Below are 23,079 nucleotides of genomic sequence, written 5' to 3'. Positions count from 1 at the left end.
TTGTAGTTTACAGGGTCCCATTACAGCAATGCATGTCGCTTTACGGCGACGTGCATTGCTGTAAAGGGCCCGACCGCGGCTGAAGATCTACTCACCTGTCGCCGCCGCCGCCTTCTTCCTCGCCGGGATCCGGGTCTTCAGGGACGAGGTAAGTACCGGGGCCGGGCCCCAGCACTCCCCCGTCCCTCGCCGCGTCCTGCGGTCTTCCTCCCGTCCTCTCCGGACATCCAGGGGCCGGGCAGGACGGGAGGAAGTAACCGCCCCCCCTCCTGCGATTGGTCGGTTAACTAACCGACAGATCGCAGGGTATAGGAGGAGGTGGCAGGTTTGCCACCTCGCTCCTATACGTTAGCATGGTCCTGGCTGTCTGTGACAGCCGGGATCATGCGAAATTACCGGGCGGTCGGGTCCCAGAGACCCGATCAGCCCGGTATCGCCGCAGATCGCAAGGGCGATTTCCCTTGCGATTTGCGGCGATCGCCGACATGGGGGGCCTACATGGCCCCCCTCGGCGTTTGCCCTGGATGCCTGCTGAAGCATTTCAGCAGGCATCCGCTTCCGATCTCTGCCCGGGGCGCGGCAGAGACCGGAGAAACACCAGGACGTACTAGTACGTCCTGGGTCCTTAAAGCCCAGGGTGCCAGGACGTTCTAGTACGTCCTGGGTCCTTAAGGGGTTAAGCATGATGATTTACCTGTGTTACAGAGTACCCAAGAGAAAGGACAGCCGTAATAGCAAGCACCCGCTTCACACTGGATTTACTTTCAAGATGACCTGCAAAACATAAAACATAGAAGCAGCATTATCACAATGAAGAAGCTTACATTTTTTGATGAGAATGTGTATATTTTATTGCACTTATGTGGTTCATTTTGACTATGTACTACTGGTGGGGTTCTTGATGTTTACTCCATATGTGTGTTCCCTACTAGTATTAAAGGGTACCTCTCATCAAAAAAACTTTTTATATTTTATAGATTAATGTATACAGAATAACTTTACAATTGCATGTTATTAAAAAATATATGCTTCTTTCTATTTAATTTTCCACTTTGAAGAAATGACCACTAGGGGTCTCCCTACCAGTCCTGGCAGCAAGCATTTCAGACTCATGCAGGAGTCCTAAACACTACAAGCTGCCAGTCTGCTTTGTTCACAAAGGAGAACACTCAGAGCTGCCAGCCTGCTTTGTTCACAGCCTGTTTGGCTGTGAACAAAGCAGGCTGGCAGCTCTGAGTGTTTAGGACTCCAGCAGGAGTCAGAAATGCTTGCTGACAGGACTGATCGGGAAAAATACAATAGAAAGAAGAATATTTTTCATTAACATGCTATTGAAAAGTTATTCAACATTCATTAATCTAAACTATATCAAAAGTTTATTTGATGAGAAGTACCCTTTAAAATAAACAATTAATATAAAAAAAAAAAAAGAAAAAGGTTACAGCACACCAACAATCATGTGAACTGCAATGCCCCTCCTGTCTGAAGCTAAAGACAGAGGTTAAAGCAGTGTTTCCCAACTAGTGTGCCTCCAGCTGTTGCAAAACTACAACTCCCAGCATGCCCGGACAGCCGTTGGCTGTCCGGGCATGCTGGGAGTTGTAGTTTTGCAACAGCTGAAGGCACACCGGTTGGGAAATACTGGGTTAAAGTGTTATAACAAACCAGGAAGTCACTTACCAAAAGCTAAACCCAGGATGATAACGCTCAGTTCTATGGCAAGAAGGAAGAACCTGGTGATTTCCCACAAAACCTAAGAAAAAAAAAATAGAGGCTAAAACGTGACTCTTGAGCCCTATACATGCAGAAATACATGTAGAAAGGCTTTGAGCAGATCCAGCAGACTCTTACCTTGTCTGTGACAGTGGCCACACTGGATGAACTGACCGTCATAGATACAATTGCTCGTGTGATTCCCACAAGGGCCACTACAAACACCTGCATCAAATATAACAACAAGCAAACTTTTTTTAGCTCCAAAATTCATTGAGAATTCGTTTTATTTTACATCATTACAGCTGTCAGACCTCAGTGTCGTTAGTACAGAGCTTTAGGCTTCCATGACATGTAAAAAGGGGTACTCCGCTGCCCTGCTTCGGAAGCTCCACTCCCCAGCGTCCGGAAGTTTATTGTTCCGAAGGCTGCGTGCGGGCTTCCATGTTCCGGGCAGCCCCCACGTGAGGTCACGCCCGCCCCCTCAACGAAAGTCTATGGGAAGGGGACGCGACGCCCGTCGCGCCCCCTTCCCATAGACTTTCGTTGAGGGGGCAGGCGTGACGTCACGAGGGGGCGGGGGTGAACACGGAAGCCCGCACGCAGAGTTCGGAACAATAAACTTCCGGACACTGGGGAGTGGAGCTTCCGAAGCAGGGCAGCGGAGTACCCTTTTGATGTCCTGTCTGCCTGCACACACCGCTAGAAGAAGTTTAATAAGGACAGAATTATTATTAAAGGGGAACTCTGGCCCAAAGACTTAAATTGAGGGGGTGGGGTGTGACGTCACTATACTCCGGCCCCATAGTCATGACCCTTCAGAAACCGAGCGATCATCGCTCTGTGCAGCTGCCACAGGTGAGTGTCTGCATGAGAGATTGCGGGGGGGCCCCAGCAGCGGGACCCCTGCGATCAGACATCTTATCCCCTATCCTTTGGATAGGGGATAAGATGTCTAAGGGCCGGAGTACCCCTTTAAGCCCATTGGAGGCTGCACAAGTAACTGCAGTGGGTTTCCCCTCTAGTGACTGCAGACAGTCTGATGAATAAAACAAAGGGATTTTCCAGGGTGTTCTGTGTTTTGTGCTTGATGTTATATGCCTCCTCCTACACACTTACAATGGGGAAGGAAAACATGCTACTATGCATGGACTTAGTCATTTATATTAGAGGGGTATTTCAGCATTCATTTTTTTCTTTAGCCTTTACTATGTAATATGCTTTTATTACCTCTGTGCACCACTTTAGCCCTTTTTTATGCACAAGACCCACACCAGGAAGTACTGTAGTCAAGTCTTTTTATTTTACAATCACATGACACACAGCAGGGACAGAAGGCGCTGAATGCGGTCTTCTCCTGGTTCGTTCTCCTCATCGGTAGAGGTCTGAACATTCAGAACCCAGGCAATTAAAGCTTTCACATGTCGCTAAGACAGGTCAAAAGTTTTTCCAAGTGACAGTGCCCATTAATCATTTAAAGGGGTATTCCAGGTTTTTTCTTTAGCCTTTAATGGGGTACACCTTTTTTTTTTAATCAAATGGTGCCAGAAAGTAAAACAGATTTTTAAATTACTTGTATAAAAAAAAAATCTTAATCCTTCCAGTACTTATTAGCTGCTGAATACTAAATTATTTTCTTTTTGGAACACAGAGCTCTCTGCTGACATCTCTGTCCATTTTAGGAACTGTCCAGAGCAACATATGTTTGCCATAGGGATTTTCTCCTACTCTGGACAGTCCTTAAAATGGACAGAGATGTCAGCAGAGAGCACAGTGCTTGTGATGTCAGCAGAGAGCTCTGTGTTCCAAAAAGAAAAGAATTTCCATGTAGTATTCAGCAGCTAAGAAGTACTGGAAGGATTAAGATTTTTTTTTTATAGAAGTAATTTACAAATCTGTTTAACTTTATGGCACCAGATTATTTAAAAAAATTTAATAAAAAAAATCAGTTTTCCCCCGGAATACTCCTTTAAGCCATAATGGCAATACGCTTTTATCGCATCTGCACCAATTTGTCCTGTTTTCATACATAGTAACATAGTTCATAAGGCTGAAAAAAGAACAGAGTCCATCAAGCTCAACCTATATCCCATACTAGAGTTAAAAATTCCTTCCCAACTCCAAATATGGCAGTCAGAATAAATCCCTGGATCAAGGTTCTGTCCCTATAAATCTAGAATCCATAATTTGTAATGTTATTATTCTCCAAAAATGCATCCAGACCCTTTTTGAACTCTTTTACAGAGTTCACCATAACCACCTCCTCAGGCAGAGAATTCCACAGTCTCACTGCTCTTACAGTAAAGAACCCCCGTCTGTGCTGGTGTAGAAACCTTCTTTCTTCAAGACAAAAAGGATGCCTCCTTGTTATAGATACAGTCCTAGTATAAAGATCATGGGAGAGATCTCTGTACGGCCTCCTGATATATTTATACATAGTTATTAGGTCGCCGCTAAGCCTTCTTTTTTCTAAACTAAATAACCCTAATTCTGATAATCTTTCTGGGTACTGTAGTCCTCCCATTCCCCGTATTACTCTGGTTGCCCGTCTTTGAACCCTCTCCAGCTCCACTATATCTTTCTTGTACACTGGTGCCCAGTACTGTACACAGTATTTCCTTGTCGTGGGCATCTATGCCCCTATTGATGCACCCCATGATTTTATTTGCCTTGGCAGCAGCTGCCCAACTCTGGTCACTACAGGTAAATTTACTGTTAGCTAAGACTCCCAAGTCCTTTTCCACATCAGTCCTCCCAAGTGTTCTCCCATTTAATACATAATCCCAGCCCGGATTTTTCCTCCCCATGTGCATTACCTTACATTTATCAGTGTTAAACCTCATATGCCACTTCTCAGCCCAAACCTCCAACCTATCCAGAGCCATTTGTAATAGTGCATTGTCCTCTATTGTGTTTACCGCTTTACAGAGTTTAGTATCATCTGCAAAGATTGCTATTTTACTATTCAACACCTCTACAAGGTCATTAATAAATATATTAAATAGAACAGGACCAAGACGGACCCCTGTGGTACCCCACTAATAACAGTCACCCAATCAGAATAAGTACCATTAATAACCACCCTGTTTCCTATCACTGAGCCAGTTACTTACCCACTTGCACACATTCTCCCCCAGCCCAATCCTTCTCATTTTATGTACCAACCTTTTATGTGGCACCGTATCAAATGCTTTGGAAAAATCCAGTTATGTGACATCCAGCGATTCCCCCTGGTCCAGTCTGGAGATCACCTCCTCATAAAAGTTGATCAGGTTAGTTTGACAGGACTGATCCCTCATAAAGCCATGCTGATATGGAGTCATACATTTATTTTTATCAAGATACTCCAAAATAGCATCTCTTAGAAAACCCTCAAACAATTTACATACAACAGAGGTTAAATTAAGAGGTCTATAATTCCCGGGGTCACCTTTTGACCCCTTTTTAAATATTGGAACCACATTTGCCATGCGCCAGTCCTGGGGAACAGCCCCTGTTGCTATAGAGTCCCTGAATATTAAAAATAGGGGTCTGTCTATTACATTACTTAATTCCTTTAGAACACGGGGGTGAATGCCATCTGGCGATTTGTCTAATTTGATTTTTTGTAGGCGGCACTGTACTTCTTCCTGGGTTAGACAGGTGACCTGTACTGGGGAGTTTACCCATCTCGCTGTATTTTACCTGGCATTTCATTTTCCTCGGTGAATACAGTGGAGAAGAATTTGTTTAATATATTTGCTTTTTCCTGATCCCCATCTATAATTTCTCCCTCATCATTTTTTGAAGGGCCAACACTTTCATTTTTAACCTTTTTGCTATATATATAGTTAAAGAACATTTTGGGGTTAGTTTTACTCTCTGTCTCTATTTTTTGCGGCTTTTATCTGTTTTTTACATATTTTACATTTTTCTCTATAGCTTTTTAATGCTTCTTTACTTTCGTCCTGTTTTAGTAGTTTAAATGCTTCATTTTTGTCATTTATTGCCCCCTTAACGTTCTTATTCATCCATATTGGTTTTGTTTTATTTCTGACCCTTTTATTCCCATAAGGTATATACATCTTACAGTGAGAATTTAAGATATTTTTTAAAAGTCTCCCATTTTGTGTCAGTATTCTTGTTTTTGAGGACATTATCCCAATTTATATTGTTAAGGGCTTCTCTGAGTTGATCAAACTTGTTCATTGTTTTTGTGGCCCCTCGAGAGATTCCCTTATTGAAGAACAAGTTATAATGTATTATATTATGATCACTATTTCCTAGGTGTCCTTCTACTTGCACATTAGTTACTCTGTCGGGTCTATTGGTTAATATTAAGTCTAGTAGGGCGCCCCCTCTGGTCGGGCCCTGCACCATTTGGGACAGATAATTGTCTTTAGCTATAGTGAGAAACCTGTTTCCTTTATGAGATTCACAGGTCTCAGTCTCCCAGTTTATATCAGGATAGTTAAAGTCCCCCTATTATCACCTCATTCTGATTTGCTGCCTGGTTTATTTGCCTCAGTAATTGATCTTCTGCCTCTTCCATTATGTTTGGTGGCTTATAGCAAATCCCTATCAGAATTTTTTTTTTTTTATCTTCATATATTTCTACCCATAATGACTCCACATTATCGTTTCCCTCCCATATATCCTCCTGCAGTGCGGCCTTCAGACTGGACTTTACATAAAGACAAACTCCTCCCCTTTCGTTTTGTCCGATCCTTCCTGAATAGACTATAACCCGGTATGCTGACAGCCCAGTCACAGCTATCGTCCAATCAACTCTCTGTTATACCCACTATGTCATAATCCTCCTCAGACATTTTCAACTCCAGTTCATCAATTTTATTGGTCAGACTTCTGCCATTAGTCAACATGCAATTCAATGGTGTATGTTTTTTTTTCTTCCTATGAAGCTTATCCCTATTAACTATTCTAAACAGTTTAAAGAATAAAGCGGATGCACTCACCCAGGAATTCTTGCCAGATGAAATCTTTATTCAATAATCCATAAAACGGTGTAGCGGGTAGATGCAGAGGAGCAGCCTTGCAGCGACAGACTGTTTCCTGCGCCCCAAGCGCACTTCCTCGGGCTGCCGATCTGCGCCGACGCTCACAGATGCGTATTAAATAGACAGTCATGGGAGTTGCCATGGTGTAGTCTAAACAAATACAAGCACCGGTGCAGAATACAATTAAAACCAAGTTACAAAAAGGAGCTCAGGTCGTTGCGATCGTTCAGACCGGTCGGCCCTTCCAGTCTGGGTATCCAACGTGCCTCACATTGGAGTAATATTTTGTGGCGATCGCCTCCCTTCCTAGGACATTACATTTTTTCCAGACCTCCAAATCTTAATACAGATCCGTTTCCTCCAACCTGCAGGACTAATTATGTGGTCTACATATTAACCTGCCCCTGTGGCTTTGTTTATGTGGGCAAAACTTTTAGGAGCCTGTTCATACGGGTGAGAGAGCACCTACGATCCATTCGTACTGGAAAAGGTGCTCCCAGCCTCATTGCACACATATTCGAAGCCCATGGAGGAAACGGATCTGTATTAAGATTTGGAGGTCTGGAAAAAAATTGAATGTCCTAGGAATGGAGGCGATCGCCACAAAATATTACTCCAATGTGAGGCACGTTGGATACTCAGACTGGAAGCCTTAGGGCCGACCGGTCTGAACGATCACAAAGACCCAAGCTCCTTTTTGTAACTTGGTTTAAATTGTATTCTGCACCATCGCTTGTATTTGTTTAGACTACACCATGGCAACTCCCATGACTGTCTATTTAAATACGCACCTGTGTGCGTCGGCGCAGATTGGCAGCCCGAAGAAGTGTGCTTGGGGCACAGGAAACAGTCTGTCGCTGCGAGGCTGCTCCTCTGCGTCTACCCGCTACATCGTTTTATGGATTATTGAATAAAGATTTCATCTGGCAAGAATTCCTGGGTGAGTGCATCCGCTTTATTCTTTGAACTGTTTGCTATTCTTTGCTTGGCTTGGAGTGCACCCTCAGATCAGCCCCACTGGTTTTGTTTGCTGGACTGGCTAATCCAGGAAGGGATCTATTGTGAATTGCAGTGCCGGATTCACTTTGTCTTGCCTATTAACTATTCTAACCCCTCCCTCCGCTCCACCCCCAGATATATTAATAAGTACCCCCACCCCTCTATCTACACTATCTTCCCCCTGTTTGTTGTAGTTTCCCTCCCCCATTCCCTAGTTTAAACACTCCTCCACCCTTCTAGCCATCTTCTCCCCAAGCACAGCTGCACCCTCCCCACTGAGGTGCAGCCCGTCCCTGCGGTAGAGCCGGTATCCGAAAGCGAAGTCGGCCCAGTTCTCCATGAACCCAAACCCCTCCTTCCTACACCAGCTTCTGAGCCACTTGTCTACCTCCCTAATCTCCCGCTGCCTCTCTGGTGTGGCTCGTGGTACAGGTAATATTTCAGAAAATATTACCTTGGAGGTCCCTGAAATCAATTATAAGGAGACTCCACCTACCTCTTACTTTGTCATTGGTGCCGATATGTACCATGACCGCTGGGTCTTCTCCAGCCCCACCCAGCAACTGTCAACCCGATCCACGATGTGCCAAACTCGAGCCCTACGAAGACCACACACTGTTCGGCGATCCCGGTCTTTGTGACAGATCGCCCTGTCTGTCCCCCTAATAATTGAGTCTCCCAATACCAATACCTGTCTGGCCTGCCCTGCACTCACCCCCTGGTGGTCAGAGGCAGAGTCCTGCTGCAGTACTGCTAGACTCCCTGACACTTTTCCCGCTACCCCGTTTTATAACTGTAACCCAGCTAACTGCCTGACTGTCCTGCACCTCTGTCCCACTATCCTCCCCCACCTCTACCCCAGAGAGCACTTGCTCCTCTCCAAGTTGTCAATGCGTCTCAGTGTTGCCAGTTTCTCCTCTAAATCCAGGATCTGGGCTTCCAAATGAACAATTCTTACACATCTCACACAACAAAATGCATCCTCAAACTGCTGTTCAAGGATTACATACATTGCACAAGATGTATAACGGACTGCATTTTCCAACATGGAAGCCATTTTAGATTTTGGGATTTCACAGATTAACAGCTAAAAACAGACAGTAAATATTACAATTAAATTCTCAGTAGACCTTGTGAGTTTAAAGTCCCCACAGTGTACGGTAAGTAACACTCACAGCGATCTAAAACTCCTGCTATCTAACTCCTGTTTTACAACTCTCTTTCAGCAGCCTCTCTTCCAAAGCAACGCTGAGACAGAGCAGGACCTACACCCGGAAGTGATGTAGTACAAGTCTTTTTATGTTACTGTTGTATCTGACCTTTCCCAGCATTCCATGCAGCCAGAGACAATGGCCCTGATTTACTAAGAGTGGAGTGTAGTTTTCTTTGTGTTTTTTTTCCCCCAACAAATATTTTTCCACAGCATCCACAGATATCAAAATGACTGAAATTATTTGCTTCCATTTATTGTATGCTTAAAGGGGTACTCCACTGCTCAGCACTTGGAACAAACTGTTCCGAACTCTGGAGCCGGCGCCGAGAGTTTGTGACGTCATAGCCCCGCCCCCTCATGATGTCATGCCCGTCCCCTCAATGCAAGTTTGTTCCAAATGCTGAGCAGCGGAGTACCCCTTTAAATGCTGTGGCTGCAGCATGCCGTCAGACCACGAACGCAAATGAATGTAGATATTACTGTATGTCATATGGTGAAGTATATCACCTCACAAGAAAAAAGCAACACTGTACTTAAGGTCTGAAATTAAACACAAAATCAAATTAATTATTTACCAGTCCATGTAAGTTATAATACACAATGTAGTAAGGTTTCCCTACATGTTGCACTTTTCCCTTTACGTTTTGCTTTTTTTCTTCTTCTTCTTTTAACACATGTTCTGATCTGTTGGGTTTTCCTCAGGTAAAATCCACCATATTTTCTGTGTAAACTTTAGTAAATATGTTGGGATTTTTCGAAAATGTCGGGGCTGCGCCCCTTTTGGGCGACCACGCTGACTTTTCCCAATGGCAACCCCCTTTTTCAGGTTCTCAGTAAAATAAAGAGTTGGTCGGGTTTTTTTCAATTCTGGTGCAATGCACCAGAATCTGGCACATAACCTGATAACACATGTCGGGTTTACAATAGTAAATCAGGGCCAATATGTCATAAGACACATGGTCCCCAGGGGGCGTGGCTATGCTGCCGTAGGTAGGCGGATAGAATTACTTTAGTAAATTCTCTCATCCGGCTTTCCACCTTCCCTCTGCAGCATAGCCACGATCCTGGAGACCATGTGACTTATAACATATTGTGAGAGATTTATCAAAACCTGTGCAAAGGAAAAGTTGATGAGTTGCTCATAGCAACCAATCAGATCGTTTCTTTCATTTATCACAGGCCTCTTTAAAAATGAAAGAAGCGATCTGATTGGTTGCTATGGGCAACTCAGTAACTTTTCCTCTGGTCAGGTTTGATAAATCTCCTCCATTGTCTCTGGATACATGGAATGCTGGGAAAGGTCAGAGACAACAGTAAAATAAAAAGACTTGTACTACAATACCGGGTGTAGGTCCTAGGTATGAAAACAGGACAAATTGGGGCACAGATGTCATAAAAGCATATTGCCATCATGGATTAAAGGCTAAAGAAGAAAAAAAAAACTGGAATACCCCTTTAAATGTTTAATGGGCACTGTCACTTTTGACCTGTCTTAGTCACATGTCAAAAGGTTTGATTGGCGGGGTTCTGAATTCACACCTCCACTGATGAGAAGAACGAACCAGGAGAAGACCGCTTTCAGCGTGTTCTCTCCCTGCCCTGTGTCACATGACTGAGACACACTCTCAATGTAAGTCTATGGAGAGTGTCTCGATCAGGTGACACAGAGCAGGGAAAGGAGTACACTGACTTCTCCTGGCTTGTTCTCATTAACATGTCAAAAGTTTTTTAAATGACAGATACTCTAAGAAAAACAAATGGAAAAATAAAAAGGCAGACTTACAAGAATGTAGAAGGTCGTGAAGATTGGACTTGAAGTGACTCGAATTTTTGCTCTGGCTGATGGCAACTTCCACAGCAGGAACACAAAGAAAAGGACATTGGGAATTAAGAGCAAGAGATCCCAATATCTCACCCTAAAAGGGAAAACACATTCTCCATGTTACACACATACGAATAGGATTTATAATATAGAGCTGGATGATAGATACAGTAAACAGAAATGTAAACAAAATTTATTGTGGAAAAAGTAAAGTGAAAGATTTTTGTACAGTTACAAAGTGTAGGTTCACATGTAAAGAAGACCTTTCAGCAGGAAAGCAGAGGCATGTAAATAAGCACATGACTAGATAGGGCTTGTCATCAGGATCCCTGGAATACCAAGATATAAGCTTTCTTACTAATATGTTAACAAGATTCAAAAGCCCAGGGAATGTTCATCAAATACGTAAAAAGTCCCTGTCCTCTTATTCATCACCTCTGTACCCGCTTACATCCCCTATTCAATTTGTCTGACAGTCACGTGATAAAGAGAAAATGGGCACTCGAGCCTCATTTACATAATAACAAATATAAAAGATATGCCCTGAATTATGATGACTAGGCCTAACTATCCATGTGCCAATTTATACAACTTTTATGCTGACAGGTCCACTTTACATTTTTTGGTTCAATCCTCTACTTACCTCCCGACGCTCCCCTGTTGCCTCCGGGATTGTTGCTCTGGCAAGAAGAACAGTGCTGGGACTTAATTTGTCACACTGTCACTCACTGGCCTAGGCAGGACATCACTGTGGCCAGCAATTACTTGGGGAGTGGAGAGGTGGAGCCCGGAGTGGAGAAGATGACCCCCGGAGAAGAAGGACAGCTCGGACCGGTTCACCCTCCACCCGGAATGCCGCCGGACACTACAGGAAGGATGGATGGATGGCCCGGACCACCCTGACAGGTAGGGGGAGAGAAGCGGGTGGTGGCGGCGGCCTATAGCACCGCAAAAGCCACTGCAGTGCATTGATTTAAAGCGCCCGCTTTAAATCAATGATCTGCAGCGGTGTCGCGGGGGGATAAATAGCCGATAACTTATACCGGAATATCGGTATAAGTTATCGGCTATCGGCCCTAACCTCCACCGATTATCGGTATCAGCCCTAAAAAACGATATCGGTCGATCCCTACACTATACCTTTATTATACATCTCATACCTTTATTCATTTTTTATTAATAATATGTGAACTAGGGCGAGCTCGGTGCACTGGGGGCATTATTTTCCCCCTAGGTACACCGATCCACTCGCACGTAAAGGTACAATGTTAATCACAGCCTAATTCATTTCCACTAACCCTAAAAGGCATTTCACAGATTCTGAAAGTAGAGTAATAGATTCATCTTAGCAAAGACACTACAAATAGCCTAAAGGGTCGTATTATAACACAGGTGGAAACATGAGCATCATCCAATACTCCCAGAACAAAGGGTCCTATGAACTCAATGTAGCAGATATAGATGGGAGTCATTGCTAGAGACTGAGAACATTACTTCTTCAGAGATCCCACTCATCTTTGATGGAAAGTAACATCAATGGTAGACCGTTCAGACCCTTCTGTTTGAGTAAATACTTGTATTCCACATTCAATATTTTGCTGGCTTTACATAACAAGTGTTGTGACATTTATATTATATAATGTGGAATCTATGCTCTCACTTTTTCCTGTAATGTTATTCTATTTAGTTGGAAAAACAATAAAAAAAAAAAAAAAAAAGTTATATATAAAAAAAATAAATAAATAATAATAATAATTCAAAGTAGTCAAATAAATGACTAAATAGCCAACTTCTAAAAAAGGATCTTCTTTAAATACCAATTTCCACTTAGAATGAATCAACATAAAGAATAAGTCACTATGCACCAACTTCACATCATTTATCCCAGCGTATTATATTTAAGAGCTGCAGTCACTATTCTGCTGGCAGAGCTGTTTTTATACTTCATGGTTGCATTTATTATTCTTCTGGTGTTGTCAATGCATACACACATTTCATTTTGTAGGCTAGTTTACCATTTCCATCAGTGGCTCCATATGGGGCCTCCATTGCACAATCTGTTCTAACAACCAGACAAAAAAATGCAGCAGTTATATCCAGTCAAATCAATGGACATGTACCGAAAACCTTAAAGATCCCATTAAAAACTATCATAAAAAAAACTTTTTATATTTTGTTAATCAATGTATTAGAAACAACTTTCTAATGCCATGTGATTAACAAAAATGTATATTTATATATTTTTTTTTATACTTTTAAAAACTAACCACTAGGGGTCTCCCTACATGTCCTGGCTCATTGATTTCGGACTCATGCCGGCCTGGCAGCAGGAGTCCGAACTCTCAGTGCAGCCGGGACACAGAAAAGCAGAGTGCAGCACAGCTCCCCGCCTGTCAATCAGTCAGGTGGGAGCAAAGCTGTGCACGAACAGTAGGCAGGCAGGACAGCTGCTGTGCCTGCCAGTTATACCAATAACCTCCCTGCAGCGCCGCAGGAATACAGCACCCGACACCATATCGCCCACACAAAGCCCCAACCACCCCGCCCCCGCCGAATACATGCAGGGTCGCAGTGCTGGATAACAGTGCTTAGGACAGGTAGGCCGGTCCACAGCGGAGGGTGAAGCCAGGGTTACCTCGGCAGACAAGGAGGTTATATAGGCAGTGATATTCCCCCCCCCCCCCACCCCCATTACCTGATTGAAGTGCCCGCAGAAAAAGGGCGGAAGTGAGCCCAGTCAGGCTTCAGCTGACGCCAGCCTGCTGGACCACTCCCCCCTTCCTCTCTCACAGAAGCAGCAAAACTGAGCAACTAACAAGGAATTTATAAAGGTAGGAAAAGGGGTTTTACAAAAAATAAAAGGTAGGATTAGCCCGATCTCGGTGGTGGGCCGTACTAATCTAGCCAAAATGGTCCTCATGCTTCAACTGTTGTACATACTGCAGAACTCTCCGGTTTGGATTGCGATGGCCCACTTTCAGAGGATTCAGCGACTTTTCAGACAATTAGTTTGGGGGGAGAGACTGCCAGGATTAAACTAGAGATGTTGCAGAGGGGTAAATCAGAGGGAGGACTTGCTCTACCAAATCCGTGGCTATACTATACTGCATCACAGTTGCATCAGGTGAGAGGGTGGGCTGCATTATCTACATTGGGTCCTACAGGTCGACTGTTTATGATTAAGCACGGAGGCAGAATACCACTGCACATCTTAGAGATTGGGGCCCTAACCAGACCTCCGGACTCCTCTCCTACGACTCGTTTATTGTGTAGGCTTTGGGGCCACGCGAAAAAAACTGTTCGGTATTACTGATTTTCTTACATTCACTCCGCTGTGGCATAACCCTGGCTTGCCTGTTTTTAATTCTTACGCTGATGCTGAGTTCTGGGAGAGGAGGGGACTCTGTGAACTGGGTCAATTGGCTGATCAGGGGGTAGTTCGGTCCTTTGAGGACTTACAAGAGGAGTTTGCCCTACCACGTTCCTCCTTTTATCGTTATTTGCAGATCCGCCATGCCTATGAGACACAGAATCGGATGAGCCTGCTAACTATACAGTCCAATGGGGTCTTGGAATCTATTGTACGGAAGCGAGAATCTGCTGGGGTGATCTCCAGGCTGTATGGGGAGCTGCTTTCCTTTTATCACGAGGGCTTCCCTCTGACGGTTAGGTCCAAATGGGAGAGGGACCTTGGGGTTCTGACTGATGAGGAGTGGAGTATTGTATTGGCACTTACCCCCTTTCTGTCGGTATCTGAATCTCACCAGTTGTCTCAACTGTTCTTTCTACATAGAGTATATAAAACTCCACTTTCCCTCCATAAGATAGGGGGTGAGGTCTGACTCTGCTTGCCCAAGGTGTGGCGAAGTGGAGGCACACCTGGTACATATGATGTGGTCCTGTCCTTGTTTGACTGCATATTGGACTGAAGTGTTGCAGCTTATTCGATCAGTGTATGGAGTAACTATACATAGGAATCCCAGGGAATGTTTGCTTGGATTGATAGGATGCAGTCGGGAGGCTTCTGTGGTGGAGGTGGGGATCCTGAGAATTTTATATCAGGCCAGAAAGATAATAGCGCAATTTTGGATCAGATCCTCTCCTCCAGGGGTGACTGATCTTATGACACGAGTAACATATGTGGTTAGGTTGGAAAAAAATTTGAAGGTATCTGGGGTCCCTGGGTATGGAAATTTCACCCCCCCTGTGAGTGCCACTTAAAAGGAGGTATCCCTCTGGCGTGTAGTTGTGTACTGAATGGACGACTTGTGTGCTATTGATGAGGTGACTAGTGGATATGCTTGCCTTCCTGATTTGTGTGTAGCTTGGAGTTTGTATGACCTGCTGTGAACCGGCTGTTGATGTTACTACGCCTGGGTTTGGGGGAGTGAGTTCTCCTTTTCACCTGTATTTTTATTATGGAATTGGGGGAGTTCGATTGTGCTTTCTTTCTACTATTGGTTGTGGAGCTTGTGTGGGGGTGGGGTGGGATGTTGTTGGGGATTGTATGTTGATGTTTTATTGTGTTTTAAGACAAAACCTTAATAAAAATGATCTGATTAAAAAAAAAAAGGTAGAATTAGAGTCAGGAACAAATGGGGGGGGGGGGGGATTAGGGACAGATGAGTTCATGATAGGTACTTTTTAAAGTCAATGGAGCTTATCTGGCTCCACTAGTGACCGGCATGCAGCAGACCGGTCGGCTCCATTTACTGCTGTGGAACAAAATCTGTAATGGAGCCTCCGATGGAGATATGAACCTAGCCTTATCCTGTGCTGATCAGAGCAGTACCCCTGTTCTGTGGTGGAGCCACTGTGCACATACATTACTTATCTTGAATATTGATCCTAAATAAAAGCCTTGTTAATACTGCAGAGCTGCACAAAGAGCATGCTGGATACGTATGAAAAATGTATGAACGCTATTTTACAATCTATTTATAGATTCAATCTACATAATTAGTTGAGTCACTTTGATAATACAGTACACTACTTATCTGGTGCTGAACCTGTATGTATGGGTGTGATTTACAGTTTATTATACTCCAAAGTTGTATTCACTGTGTGCATCAGTGTTTCCCAACCAGGGTGCCTCCAGCTGTTGTGAAACTACAACTACAACAAAGGATGTCCGGGCATGCTGGGAGTTGTAGTTTTGCAACAGCTGGAGGCACCCTGGTTGGGAAGCACTGGTGTGCATAATTTATATTATTTGTTTTATACTGAATCTTAGACACAGCCTGTATTATACTCCAGAGCTGCACCGTTTGCTACTGGAAACAGGGTAAGGGTATGTTGAGACTGAGGAATCTCCGCTTACGGAATTCCATCTGGTGGCCGCCACCGAATTCCTTCAGAGCAAGAACCGCGCAGACCTGCACTGTCACCATTGATGGCAATGCAGTGTGTGCATAATTCAGCCGAAAGAATAAACAGGTTAATTTCGCCAGATCAATTTCTCCGCTGCTGAAATTCTGCGGAAGACCCATTCACCCCTATGTTACGGTTCAATTCTGCAAACGGAAATTCTGTAGTGTGAACATACCCTAAGATGGCAGATCATCAGAGCGCAGATGCTGAACAAGGATAGAATACTGGTAATGCAATCTCTAAAGCATGCAGAACTCTAACTATAGCACTGCAGCATAGATTGTTTTAACATTGGATAGGAGTCTTGTACCTGGAGCTTCTTATGTCTTCATAAAGGATGACCAGACACACTGGCGGTACAGTAACATTGGCGCCATGGATTCCAGCGGCTGTTGTTGGCAGCACTGATGTCACATAGGATGAGGCAGTATAGGGCAAGGAGGTGACGTTGGTGTCTGAGTTGTTCTGGGTCTCCGAAAACATCCTGAGTGTGATCTGTGCAGGACAATAGTGTGAGCTGAGAGAGTAGGAGAATTACACTTCCTGAAAAGATAACCGCAAAAGTAACCACAGCATAAACCCCATGGCTGACACTGTGCCGAGCTACCTCCCCTTTACAAACCACCTCTTGCAAAACTACAACTCCCAGCATGCCCAGACAGCCGAAGGCTGTCTGGGCATGCTGGGAGTTGTAGTTTTGCAACAGCTGGAGGCACCCTGGTTGGGAAACACTGATATAATGGGATGTGACACCATCTCTGGTCAGTGGGGAGTATTAGTAAGCAGACTTCTCATGAACATGTGGGTCTGTCTGATGGGACCCCCAACTCTTACAAAGCATCAGATACTCTGTCCTTAAAGGGGTACTCCACCCCTTGACATCTTATCCCCTATCCAAAGGATACGGGATAAGATGTCTGATCGCGGGGGGTCCTGCTGCTGGGGACCCCCGCAATCTCAGCTCTGGCACACCAGACATCTGGAGCACGGAGCAGACTTCGCTCCGTGCCGGATGACTGGCGATGTGGGGGCGGAGGCTTGTGACGTCACGGTCTGCTCGTGACATCATGGCCACACCCCCTCAATGCAAGTCTATGGGAGGGTGTGTGGCCATGAGGTTACGAGCCTCCGATGCTGCACCACACTCTAAACGAACGCCGGATGCAGCAGGGAGACCGCAGGGGTAAGCTGTCTAGAGGTGAAGTACCCCTTTAACTGCACAGGCCACATAAGGTGTGATCTGCATCTAATCTGCCTTATACAGCGTTCATTCCCTGCCTCTATCAGAGCCCATGCACACTATGGATATTCCGCGCTTGCAGCAGAATCACATTGATCTCAATGGGATCCTGCTGCTCAGTGCACACTACGGCTGTAGCAGAACTTCCGACAGGGATCCAGATTCTGCCAAAAAATTTGACTTTGGCTAGGTTCACACTTAGGAATATCTGGGCAGAATTTCTGCCGGAGATCGATCCGGCGCCACTAGGACTGCGCAGACTACATTGCCGTCCCCATAGATGGCAATGCATTTCTGAGCAGATCTTCCAAAATATCCACCCAGAAATGCATTGCAGTCTATGGGGGCAGCAATGCAGTCTGCTCGGTCCTAGTGCCGCCGGCTTGATCTCCGGCAGAAATTCTGCAGTGTGAACCCAGCCTTGGACTTCCAAGGAAAAATTCTGCATGAAAAAAGAAATGCTGATTTTTTTTTTTTTTTTTTTTTTTTTTTTTTTTATCTAAAGCCGAGGAACGTGCTTTCGATTCACCCAAAGTGCAAGAAAAAGTGCAAACGTGTTACACTAAAAAAACGTGCACAAAGGATGCGGTCTATCGCAAGCCCTTCTCCGATAGGAGAGAGGCCCCCCAACAAACCTTACCCTTCGCCTCCGGACCAAAAGGTACCTGCGAGGTTCCAGGTTCGATGTCCCTTTTCGCCGAAGCTACTAGGGGACCACAAATGCTCCCGGCATCCCCCTTGGCGTTAGCCAAGGTATCTGCCCGCAGAGCCGATTACGGTAGGTACCCTGCCAAAGCAGGAGTACCCGGGGTGTTTGCAGGGAGGTGCGGAACCTAATGGCCACACACACCTCCCCTAGACCGCCAGGAGGGACACCCAGAAGGGCTACCGCATCCTGACAAATCCTGTGAACACACAACACGCAAAAAGTGACACAGTGAGACAAAAAAGAAATAAATAAGTGAATGTGTGCAGATATACTGCCCGGACATCCGGCCGGATCTATAAAAATTTCTCTGATCCTAGCCAGAAGGCCGGGAATCAAGAGGTGAGTGCCACAAGGTGAAGAGATTATGGTGCCCGTGCTTCAACCCAGTGAGTCTATTCTCCCAGTGAGTTTCGGCACCTCAGGGTCACCACTCCCCGAGGCACAAAAGTACCTCGGCTCTAGACCCTCTCAGCCTCATGGCGAGACCCGGAGGGAACAGGTCACATCGGGGCAGCCGTCGAGCTGATTCCTCAGAACCAGCCCCGGAAAGCCCTGGTACACCTGCATCCTCCATGCAGCACCCATCCCCACCAGCATGAAAACTGATAAGAACAGATACTACACTTGATCTTAGCCAAAAGGCCGAGAAGCGAAATGCTGATTCCTTGCTAAATTTCCGTAGTGTGCATGGGCCTGAAGGCTGTATGAGAGAGCTGGATGGCAACCCCAGTGGAAGGTGAAATACATATATTGTTGTCGCCCACACACCTGTATGCCAAACATACCTCAGTGTTATAATTCAGATTTGTCTTCCACCGCTCTAAGTGATTGGGGAACAGCCCCACATGAACTGGTCTGGCAACCATATTGGTTATCAGCTTTCTCACATAGACCGAGTTATGGCTTATTCATTGTAATATGCATTGTGGGGTTTTTTCTTTAATGGTTTTCAGAATCTCTAAATGCTCTCATTAAAGAGGACCTTTAACCACTCATAATTCATGTTCTGAAATGAATCTTATAACTTGGTGCTGTACCATTTCTCTGTTATTTCTTTAAATATTTATGAATAAATTGACAACTGGGTGTTTCCCTATATGTAAAGGGTGTATGCCTCCACAAAATGGCACTGCCAGCACTCACTGGAGGGTACCAGAGTATAGGGAGCTCACAGTGACCCCTAGCTGTCAATTTATTCACATATTTCTAAGAGGAATAACAGAGAAACGCAAAGTTTTAACAAGTGACATTCCAAAATTGGCCTATTGCCTGAACAATAAATAATGTACACAAATAGACAGGTCAGGCGTCCTCTAGACATGGGTTGGAATTGGGTTTAGTTAGTAAACAGGAATTGTATTCTTCCAGATATAGTGCCATGTCAGCAGATCCTATCCATATATATCTTAGTCAGCAGATCCTATCCATATATATCTTAGTCAGCAGATCCTATCCATATATATCTTAGTCAGCAGATCCTATCCATATATATCTTAGTCAGCAGATCCTATCCATATATATCTTAGTCAGCAGATCCTATCCATATATATCTTAGTCAGCAGATCCTATCCATATATATCTTAGTCAGCAGATCCTATCCATATATATCTTAGTCAGCAGATCCTATCCTATATATTTTAGTCAATAGGGCAGCGCTACAGTAACAGAAATAGCCTGTGGACAAGTGTGGGGCAGTTTCTTGAAACCCCCCTGTGCACCAGATGGAGGAGCACATACAGGGGAACAGCAATAATGAAACTGTGATAACACCCACAGGGCTTCTCGAGCTTCAGGAATGAGGAAATCAAACACTTTATATCCTGAAGTGTCTGGAATAGTGCTCAGGTAATTATGGGAAATTAACCTTTTGAATACCATTCTGCTTCCCTCCAGACCCTGACCCTGTCTGCTCTGTACCTTCTCCTCAGCCTCCCACTTCACTTCTGTCCTCCCCTTCCGCCTTGACCCCTCTATGCCCCCTCAGTCCTGACCCTACCTCCTTTGCGCCCCTGTCTCAGCCCTAACACCTGTGCCCCCTCCTCAGCCTCACACTTCTCCTGTGCCCCCTCCCCAGCCCTGACCCTACCTCCTCTGTCCTGACCACTCTAGCACCCACTCCTTGGCTCAGACTTCTCTCCTGTGCCATCTCCTCAGCCCTAACACCTGTGCCCCCTCCTCAGCCCTGAGTCCTCTGTACCCCCTCCTCAACCCTGAGCCCTCTGTACCCGCTCCTCGGCCTCACAACTCTCCTGTGCCCCCTCCCCAGCCCTGACCCTACCTCCTCTGTCCTGACCACTCTAGCACCCCTCCTCAGCCCTGACCCCTCTTCACCCACTCCTTAGCTCACACTTCTCTCCTGTGCCATCTCCTCAGTCCTAACACCTGTGCCCCTTCCTCAGTCCTGACCCCTCTGTGCCACCCGCTCCTCGGCCTCCCACTTCTCTCCTGTGCCCCCTCCTCAGCCCTGACCCCTCTGTGCCCCCTCCTCAGCCCTGATCCCTCTGTGCCCCCTCCTCAGCCCTGACCCCCTCTGTGCCACCTCCTCAGCCCTGACCCCCTCCTCACCCCTGACCCCTCTGTGCCCCCTCCTCACCCCTGACCTTTCTGTGCCCCCTCCTCACCCCTGACCCCTCTGTGCCCCCTCCTCACCCCTGACCCCTCCTCACCCCTGACCCCTCTGTGCCCCCTCCTCACCCCTGACCCCTCTGTGCCCCCTCCTCACCCCTGACCCCTCTGTCCCCCTCCTCACCCCTGATCCCTCTGTGCCCCCTCCTCAGCCCTGATTCCTCTGTGCCCCCTCCTCAGCCCTGATTCCTCTGTGCCCCCTCCTCAGCCCTGACCCCCTCTGTGCCCCCTCCTCACCCCTGACCCCCTCTGTGCCCCCTCCTCACCCCTGACCCCCTCTGTGCCCCCTCCTCATCCCTGACCCCCTCTGTGCCCCCTCCTCACCCCTGACCCCTCTGTGCCCCCTCCTCACCCCTGACCCCTCTGTGCCCCCTCCTCACCCCTGACCCCTCTGTGCCCCCTCCTCGGCCTCACACCTCTCCTGTGCCCCTTCCTAAATCAGCTTCCTCTTGGCCACTTTACCACCTTACCCCCTCAAGTGCCACCCCAGTGTCTATGCACTGTCCACCACTTATGCTGTAGCCGCATCCCCCCTCCATGCCCACTGAACCCCATCACACACGATCACAAGCCTCCTCTGTTTACATTCCCGCTCACGGCCCGATGCGCTCCCCATCCCGCACACGTTACCCATGGTTACCTCTCATGAACTTGACAGCTGATCACGGGTGTCTCTGTCTCCCTTCTCCGTCCACGGGAACCCTCCGATCTGGTCTCTACGTGATCGATGGCTCGGCGCTTGGCTGGGGCTCCTGTGGAATGCCGAGCGATGGATGCAGCCGCTTCCGGATGACAGATCCTGAAGGGGGGACACGTGACCTGTGAGTCGCAGAGAAGCCTGTCAGAGAGGAGAGGGTTTGGAGCAGTGTACAGCGTGCAACTCTGGAAGTATCCAGCAGAACAAGCACAGAGATGATCCGCTATAGGCACCATCAGTGCAATGTCTGCAATAAATAATATACCCCCAATGTTTTTATACAGTTGCTAAAATTGCCAACCCTATTATTTTTTTGGTCTTTTAAAGGGGTTATTACAGATCAATAGTGATCAGTTATCCACAGGGTAAATCAGTGTTTCCCAACCAGGGTGCCTCCAGCTGTTGCAAAACTACAACTCCCAGCATGCCCGGACAGCCTTTGGCTGTCCTGGCATGCTGGGAGTTGTAGATTTGCAACAGCTGGAGGCACCCTGGTTGGGAAACACTGGTGTAGAGCATCACCAGATGATACCAGGAGAATGGAGGTCCCTTGTCCCCCAAGTGTCTGGAACAATGGCTGAACATGTGCACTGCCCGGGACAAGGGATCTCCATTCTCCTGAGATCAGCTGGATATTCTGTGTATAGTTAAAGGGGTACTCCGGTGAAAACCTTTTTTCTTTTAAATCAACTGGTGGCAGAAAGTTAAACATATTTGTAAATTACTTCTATAAAAAAAATCGTAATCCTTCCAATAGTTATTAGCTTCTGAAGTTTTCTGTCTAACTGCTCAATGATGATGTCACGTCCTGTGCATGATGGGAAAATATCCCCATAGGAGCTGGGCAGCTCCCGGGATGTGAGTCATCAGAAAGCAGTTAGACAGAAAACAGCAACTCCACTTCAGAAGCTAATAACTATTGGAAGGATTAAGATTTTTTAATAGAAGTAATTTACAAATCTGTTTATCTTTCCGGAGCCAGTTGATATATATAAAACAAGTTTTTGCCTGGAATACCCCTTTAACTATTTCCTGCTTAGGAAACACTGTTATAAGTGAATGCTTTTTCATTTTGGGATAACCAGTTTATATAGGGCCTCTCAACACTCCACACATGTCCTCTTAAATAAATCCATGTATTTCCCGAAATATAAGAAATCTGGGTAATTCGTGCTGCTCCTCTATTGTTTCTTGGATTATTTATGAATAAATTGACAACTGGGTGTTACCATTCCCTTTGTCAAAGCAGTGTGTCCTATTACACCTTCAGGTTCTGTTCATACTGACGTATAATGTTCTGAGAGCAGTGGGTGCCATTCATTTCAATAGTCCGAATGGAGTCTGCTAGTGAAAGTATTTTAGTCAGTCCGGACAATGCAACTTAAAATTGCGCAAAAGTCCTGAACGGATATACTAGGTGACTCCATTCGGGACAATGAAATGAATGGCACCCACTGCCCTCCATTACAGTATACATCAGCATCCCGTTTTTGGTGAGATGCCGACTAATACATTTAACCCCTTGCCGCAAAACAAAGTTTATAAACGGCACAGCGGCATGGCAGGGGTATGAAGCAAGCGCAGGAGCTGAGCTCGCATCACACTAGCATGGTCCGGACTGCTATCAGCAGCCAGGACACGTGGCTAATGCCAGACCTCACCGATCAGGCCAATGCCTGGCACTAACCCTTTAG

At 45.9% G+C, this 23,079-nt stretch overlaps 1 protein-coding gene and 1 pseudogene across 8 annotated transcripts in view; both read right to left on the bottom strand.

The window, feature by feature from the left end:
- Positions 1 to 23,079, bottom strand: part of TPRA1 (transmembrane protein adipocyte associated 1) — a 53,258-nt gene that overhangs the window by 17,890 nt on the left and 12,289 nt on the right. For 2 of the 8 annotated variants that reach the window (XR_008844996.1, XM_056524865.1), the window contains exons 2-7: positions 21,329 to 21,507; positions 16,425 to 16,631; positions 10,706 to 10,838; positions 1,852 to 1,938; positions 1,681 to 1,753; positions 695 to 774 (exon numbers count right to left, since the gene is read on the bottom strand). Coding sequence is in view for 7 of the 8 variants with exons in the window: in XM_056524865.1 (XP_056380840.1) it covers positions 695 to 774; positions 1,681 to 1,753; positions 1,852 to 1,938; positions 10,706 to 10,838; positions 16,425 to 16,631; positions 21,329 to 21,507 (759 nt within the window). In the remaining variant the exon portion in view is untranslated. Of the gene's footprint in view, positions 1 to 694; positions 775 to 1,680; positions 1,754 to 1,851; positions 1,939 to 10,705; positions 10,839 to 16,424; positions 16,632 to 21,328; positions 21,527 to 23,079 lie in introns of all 8 variants that reach the window. The other 6 variants (XM_056524870.1, XM_056524866.1, XM_056524868.1 and 3 more) reach the window with 3 other exon arrangements.
- Positions 18,558 to 18,717, bottom strand: LOC130277868 (U2 spliceosomal RNA; annotated as a pseudogene).

The sequence above is a fragment of the Hyla sarda genome, chromosome 6 (assembly GCF_029499605.1).
Source record: "Hyla sarda isolate aHylSar1 chromosome 6, aHylSar1.hap1, whole genome shotgun sequence".
Classification (NCBI taxonomy): Eukaryota; Metazoa; Chordata; class Amphibia; order Anura; family Hylidae; genus Hyla; species Hyla sarda.
The sequence above is the reverse complement of the archived record's forward strand: the minus strand, read 5'-3'. Positions and strand labels throughout refer to the sequence as shown.